Source organism: Onychostruthus taczanowskii, unplaced genomic scaffold (genome assembly GCF_017590055.1).
Source record: "Onychostruthus taczanowskii isolate IOZ18803 unplaced genomic scaffold, ASM1759005v1 scaffold1919, whole genome shotgun sequence".
In the NCBI taxonomy this organism is placed as follows: Eukaryota; Metazoa; Chordata; class Aves; order Passeriformes; family Passeridae; genus Onychostruthus; species Onychostruthus taczanowskii.
Window position 1 is genome coordinate 1 of NW_024499150.1, and position 6,795 is coordinate 6,795.

General features: G+C 47.2%; 1 protein-coding gene across 1 annotated transcript; it reads left to right on the plus strand.

Annotated features, from left to right (window-relative positions):
* The first annotated feature begins 11 nt into the window (after positions 1–11).
* On the plus strand, positions 12–6,324 carry LOC121334710 (protein FAM83D-B-like). Its single transcript, XM_041402096.1, has 4 exons — positions 12–461; positions 3,341–3,508; positions 4,178–4,302; positions 4,653–6,324. Exons 1-4 carry the CDS (start codon positions 12–14, stop codon positions 5,605–5,607), a joined length of 1,698 nt encoding a protein of 565 aa, XP_041258030.1. The 3' UTR covers positions 5,608–6,324.
* The last annotated feature ends 471 nt before the right edge of the window (positions 6,325–6,795 follow it).

Genomic DNA, 6,795 nt, shown 5'->3' on the forward strand with positions numbered 1-6,795 from the left:
GCGCTCCGGCCATGGCCAACGCGTCGCAGTGCCTGGAGGAGGGCTCGGGGCGCTGGCCGCCGCCGGCCGGGCCGTACAGCGAGGCGCAGCGGCTGGCGCTGGAGGAGCTGGTGGCGGGCGGCCCCGAGGCGCTGCGCGCTTTCCTGCGGCGGGAGCAGCTGCCGCCCTTCCTGTCGGAGCCCGAGGTGCAGGACATCGCCCGGGCCGCGCTGCCGCCCGCCGCGGGCCCGGAGCCGGCGGCCGAGGCCTCGGCCGGAGCCTCGCTGGACGCCTCGTCGCTCACCTACTTCCCCGAGCGCTCGGACCTGGAGCCGCCCGCGCTGGAGCTGGGCTGGCCGGGCTTCGCCAGCGGCGCCTTCCGCGGGCTGACGCGGGTGGAGGCGCATTTCCAGCCCGGCTGCGGGGACAGCATCTACGGCTGCAAGGAGGCGGTGCGGCGCCAGATCCGCTCCGCCCGACAGGTGAGTGAGGGAGTGAGTGAGGGAGTGAGGGAGTGAGTGAGTGAGGGAGGGAGTGAGGGAGTGAGTGAGTGAGTGAGGGAGGGAGTGAGTGAGGGAGTGAGGGAGTGAGTGAGTGAGTGAGTGAGGGAGGGAGTGAGGGAGTGAGTGAGTGCCCGGGGACCGCTCTGTCCTGCCCTGCCCGGGGCCCCTCTCCCCTGGGTCTGCGAGCGTATCAAGAAGCGGCACCGCTGCGCGTCGCCATGGGACACCCAAGTGGCATGGGCGCATCCAAGTGGCTTTAAAACCCTTGTCGAGTAGACAGGGTCATTAAGGAGGACAAGTTCGAAAATACAGAAAAAAATGTCACTCTGTTTGCTGCATCTGCGAGCTCTCCCTTTGCCGGGTGCTCCGGGTGATGTCCCAAGATCTCCCCGTCCCGCAGCGCTGCTGCCGTGGCCAGCACAGCCGCTGGATCCAGCCGACCCTGCTTTCACTCGGAGCAATAGGTCTCCTACTCAAGATTCCCCACTGATGTTTTCTGCCAGACAGGTGCGCTTGCAGAAACATCCTACTGTCCTTTAAAGGGTGTGACACAGAGAAAACCTCTTCTATAAGAGAAGGTTACCTATAGATATAACACCGTGATTGTATTTTCCTTCCTTAGCTCACTAAGTGACGTACAGAACTGCTTTTGACAGGATTTTCTCCCTACAGGAGTGAAAGCTTTTGTTCTGATGCACAGTACGGCTTGAAAACGACGTGGCGCAGGAACTTTTAACCGTTCCCTGTAACTCATTGCATTCCCGGAGTTTATAGCCTGCAACTGTAATCCCCAGCCGGGAACCACCCTTCTCCTTAGCAGCCATTCCATTGGCTCAGCTAAAATTTAAATGTGTAGCTTCCTTTTTGGGTGGCCAGATGAAGCAACCCCTGTCTCTTTGTGTAACGTGCACGGCACACCCTGAATCAGCACCGAGCTTGGTCTCTACTCCCTTGCGAGGGCAGAAGCTTAGGGAGCGTGTGAGGATGACATGAAGGACGGGCTTCTTGCCAGAAACGGTCACAGAGAAAGCTCTGTTCTCAAACAATCCCTACAGGTATATGAGACCACTCTGGTAACTCGAGTAAACACCATAAAGGCATTCATTCCCCCCAAAAGCTGTACTTGTTTGTAATATTGTTCCCTGCAGCATCCTGACAAACACCTTCCCCCACTCTGAGCCAAGAGCAAGGCAAGCTGCTCCTGCCCCATTTGTGGCTGTGCCTGATCCAGGGAGCATTTTTGTGGACATAAATGGACATTTTTTACACCTTAAGATTATTGAATGTCAGATTCTGTGTGATGCTTCTCAATAATTTCTGAGTTCCTCAAGTTAATGTGAAGACTGGGAAAATTTCAGATGCTGTGCTCCTGCCCCATTTGTGGCTGTGCCTGATCCAGGGAGCATTTTTGTGGACATAAATGGACATTTTTTACACCTTAAGATTATTGAATGTCAGATTCTGTGTGATGCTTCTCAATAATTTCTGAGTTCCTCAAGTTAATGTGAAGACTGGGAAAATTTCAGATGCTGTGTAATTTCTTCCCAAATTAATGCACTCAAATGCAGTTAGTTAAGTGACTTGCTGTGATCTTGTCCTTGCTATCCTGAATGGATGAGTAGAGAAAAGGGTTTTCTCTCTTTCCTCTAAAGATTTTAGGCAAAACTGTATTTATTTTTCAGCTGCTAATTCTGGAACTAGAACTCAAACATGCTGTGAACTGAGCTGTCATATGAAGGCATCAGTGTTCCCAAGGATTTAGTGTGAATTGTTTTGTTTTCAGGGGTGGTTTTCTTACTTGCCTGGTCATGTCAAAAGCATCTTATTGGTTTTTAATCTTCTTCAACACTTAGATGAGTGATTGGGTGGCAAGAGGATCAGGACACACGCAAGAAGCACCAACATAAAGTAACTTTATCTAGAAATACCCATGTGCTTGTGCATGTTATTTGTCAGAGCTCAGCCAAACAGAACCAGTCCCTTAGGGAGCAGGACAGAGGTGAGAATGCAGAGCTCAGTCTGTTCCTGTGGGAAAGGTGTCCTGTGAGTACAGGCTGTGCCACACACAGAGCAGCTGTGTTGCATGCTTTTACACCTTGGGTGTGCTGCAGCAGCCTCCATCTGATAAGGGCAGGTGCCAGGTACCCACAGTGGTTGTATTGTAATTTTTCTTTATGCTGGTTTAATAGAAAAGTGGAAAATTCAGTCATAAAGTTGTGTCCCTACACAGAAGTGGTTTGGAAGGGTGAGAACTCAAGCACCAAATCAGTGTGTGAGGTGGCTCTGAATTAGCTGGAGAGATGGTTAATACATGTGATATTCCCATCTTAGGATTTGCCTTTTTGAGAGAACTGTTGGGTGAGTGGGGGGATTTCCTGTGAAGGTAAGGGATAGAAACTCAGTAAGAATATAGAAACCAGGAAGAGTCTGGAGATCAGCTGGGGTTTGTGAGCTCTGACAGCAAGGAGGCCATTTGAGCTAATTCTCCTGTAGCTGCTTGAAACACAGGGAGAATAGGTGTGGAGATGGCTTGTCTGGAGTCCAGATTCTGCTGTGATAGCTTCCCCAGTCTGGCCACACTACAGGGGCTTGTGTAGGAAAGGAGGATGTGAAAGTGTACAAAAGCAGCTGACAGAGGAAAAAACTCTTCAGGCCTATGCTTTGCATGCTGGGGCACAATGAATTTACAGGAGTGTGGTGGGAATATAGAAATCTTTTAGAGCTTGCTAGAGCCTGTGCAGCAGGACAAGGAGATGTGCATGAGACCCTGATGATAGCAGCAGGAGAAAATGGCTGGGGGAGGCAGTGGTCCTGTGGTAATTAAGTCCCCTGAGTAAGCGGTGTGGCTTTCCTTGCAGGTGATTGCCCTTGTGATGGATTCCTTCACAGACATTGAGATCTTCAGTGACCTTCAGGATGCCTATAACAACCGCCAAGTCCCTGTCTACATCCTTCTTGACCAGGACTTTGTACCCCATTTCTTGGAAATGTGCAACAATTTGGGAGTTTGTCCTGAGCAGGAAAGTGTAAGTACTGAACTGGGGTCAGTGTGGTTTGTTTTTATTTTTGTGATACAGTTTATGCATATCAAAGAAACCTTTCTATAAAGCATCAGACTGCCTTGAAAGGCCAAAGCAACCTGTGTGTTGTCCATATGTAGGAGCTACAAGCATGATGTGTACAGGCCCATGTGCTCTCTGCACCGGGATCCCTGTCCTGAGGATGCAGCAATTTTCAGGGATTTAATTTTGCAATGTTTAAATAGCTTTATTCTTTGGCTCAAGGAACTGCTTGCTAAGGAAAACAGAAACGTGGGAAGCTAAAGGGTGGTACAGCTCTGGTATCAGCTGCTTTCTTTCCTAATACTTTCTTTTAAAAGGGTTTGGATAATGTGAGCCAGGTGATTTGTTTAGCTGCTGTGAATATAAATGGACATGGCTGAGTTATGGCTTGGCTTGGATAGGCTTATATTCACTGCAGTAAAAGTTTCTCTGGAGAGGGAAAAGCACTCCTGCCTTCCTGGGCAGTAATTAATTGGAACTGACTGTTCTCACCTAATCCAACAGGAATTTAGCACTGTGTGACTAAAAACACTCATACACAGACTGTATTAAAAAGTTCCTTTCATTCCTATATTCCATACTGGAAGTTAACTTAAATTTGATGCCACTTTTTTCCTTTCTTTTCTGAACCAGATGATGAGAGTTCGAACTCTCACAGGGAGCACGTACTACATGAGGTCAGGTGCCAAAATTGTCGGGAAAGCCAAGGAGAAGTTCATGTTAATTGATGGCATTAGAGTGGCAACAGGCTCCTACAGGCAAGTATTGGGGTCTGCTGGTGCCCAGTGAAGGTGTAGAAATAGGGATTTGATGCAACAGGATGTATTAACTTTGCTGTTTGCCCGGTGTTAATGAGTGCCAATGGCACATGGACTAGCTGAGTCAAATTTGGGCTGACACAAATCTGAAAACACCTTTGGAAAACTGGTTTACTCAGCTTGTTGCTAGCAGAGAACTTGGCCATGGCTAAATAGAGTTCTTCCTGCAGAAATGAATAGTCTGTTGAAGTCTTACCTTATCTTCATTTTTAAGCTGAGTCTTGATGTCTGTAGCTGTATTGTTGAAATGCACCAGAGATTAACTGCGAATCTTGGTTTCCTTTCAACAGTTTCACATGGTCTGATGGGAAGCTGAATAGCAGCAACTTGCTGGTGTTGTCAGGTCAAGTGGTTGAACACTTTGACCTCCAGTTCAGGATTCTTTATGCCCAGTCACTGCCCATCAGCCCAAAGCGACCGTCCAGCTGCAGGAACAGTGGCATGTTTGATCACCTGCTGACCAGAACAGAATCCTCCAAAGAATATACTGTGGAAGGCAACTTGAGAGCAGAATTTGCCAGACTGTCTAGCACTCCAAAGAAATTGCTGGAAAAAACAGATCAAACTGAATATACTGCTGCAGGAAAGCTTTGTAACCTGCAGCATTCTTGCCTGTGTGAAGAGGAGTTGTTCAGCAATCAAGCGACCTCAGTGGAACAGAGAAGTGCATCAACTCAAACTGGCCCTTGGGAAGAGATGGCAGCTGTGACCAAATGTAATGCAGCCACTCAGGCCAGCACTGCCACAGCAGACACTAGCACTCAGGCTTCTGTCACGGCCAGAGTGACAGGCACTCAGACATCCATTTTGCTGAAGACTGCAGTGACACAGACAAAGGAAGAGGAGGGCACAGAAACACCCCTCCTTCCCAGAAAGTTCTCAAAAGAAGAGTATTTTCTGTCTGCAAAGGCCGTATCCAGTTCTAGTCTGCAATCACTGTCTTCATCATCATCCCAGTGCTCTCTTGCAAGCTCTACAGGCTCAATATCCTCTCTCCGCTCCTTTGAATATTCCAGTAGTCACAGGGCACAATATTTCCAAAAACTGCACAAAGAGAGGCAGTTCCACTACTCCACCATCAGGTCGAAGCTGAGCCACATGGTGGATATCCTGTCCCGGCGGGGCCGTGTCCCTGCCAGCTACGTGAGCCAGTACCCTGGCAGGTGCAGCCTGAAGCAGAGGCGCGACATCAGCGCCAGCCTGCGCAGCCTCCGCGACGCCTCGCTCTTCTCCCTCAATAAATGATTCCTGCCCCGACCACACAACACACAAACCCCAGGCTCAAGTTGCTGTCACTTTGTACCTAAAGATTCTTTCACTTCTGTCCAGCACTTTTAATTCTTTAATACTTTTTTAATACACTACTCTCCAGCACTTTGTTTTATACTATGCAACGTAAGTGACGAAAAAGAGACATTATATTGTAACAACTTAGAAGTTCCTCTTGCATTAGTGGTGAAGATCATTTTAATTCTGGGTATTTAACCTCAAAACTGAACTTGATACTGCTTTCTGGGATTGCTAATGCCCTAGTTTTAATTTATGTAAACTTGGAAAAATCTGAGTCACACTGCTCAGAGTAGCTCTGGAGATCTGTCTTACCTCAAAAATTCTCAATCTTTTTTGCAATATTCTACTTTATCTTTGACAGAAGAGGAATCAGCTTTTACAAAGAGCCATAAAGCTGATTTTATTCTAACTTCTGTGGTATATATGTTACTCTTCCACTAAAGTTGCAAGGAGTCTGTTGAAACAGTTACAGGTTATCTTCAACTATATTATTTTTCCATTGTTTAAGCCTTCTGAAACAGAATGAGCTAACAAGCCTTCTAGTTTGATCATGCTCTTGTGCCTTTGTTTAGAGATATATAAATAGAGATATATAAATATATATGTGTGTGCATGTGTGTGCTTCCTTCTTTGCAGTGAACTCCAAGGCAAGACAATCACTGAGGGTGTGTGACAAAGCCCCTGTTCAAAAGTAAACTGACAAATGCACTACGGAATGTTATGGGTTATGTTGGGTAATGTTAATTTACTGTAGGAATAACTGTAGGAATTAAAGAAACATTTTTCTCTTTTTAACTGTGCTGTCTGAAATACTCTTTCCTGCTCTATAATTTTTCCACTACTAACTCAGTTTGAGGAGCTAAAGTGCCACTCTGGTTTTTGAAGATACTTCCAATATTGAGTGGATCTGAGGTTTGGTTGCTTTGCAAAGCCTTTATCTGTTTGCAGATTTCTGTGCATGTCTGTTCTTGCTGCGTCTCTTACCTGAGCAGTGTGTGCAGTCTCTCCCTGAGATCTGGCCTGTATCCTTTTTCTTTAGACCTGCTTCTCAGACTTAAACTGAATTCTGCCAAATCAAATCTGAGTCTGGGTTATGTATTTTTTTATTAAGGGGCATGTGTGTCCAGTAGATGGCACATTTCA

Bases quoted from the DNA above. Each gene is read 5' to 3' on its own strand.
- LOC121334710 (XM_041402096.1), top strand. From the start codon at position 12: ATGGCCAACGCGTCGCAGTGCCTGGAGGAGGGCTCGGGGCGCTGGCCG. The intron at 462-3,340 runs GTGAGTGAGGGA...CTTTCCTTGCAG, and splicing joins AGATCCGCTCCGCCCGACAG to GTGATTGCCCTTGTGATGGA. The intron at 3,509-4,177 runs GTAAGTACTGAA...TTTCTGAACCAG, and splicing joins TTTGTCCTGAGCAGGAAAGT to ATGATGAGAGTTCGAACTCT.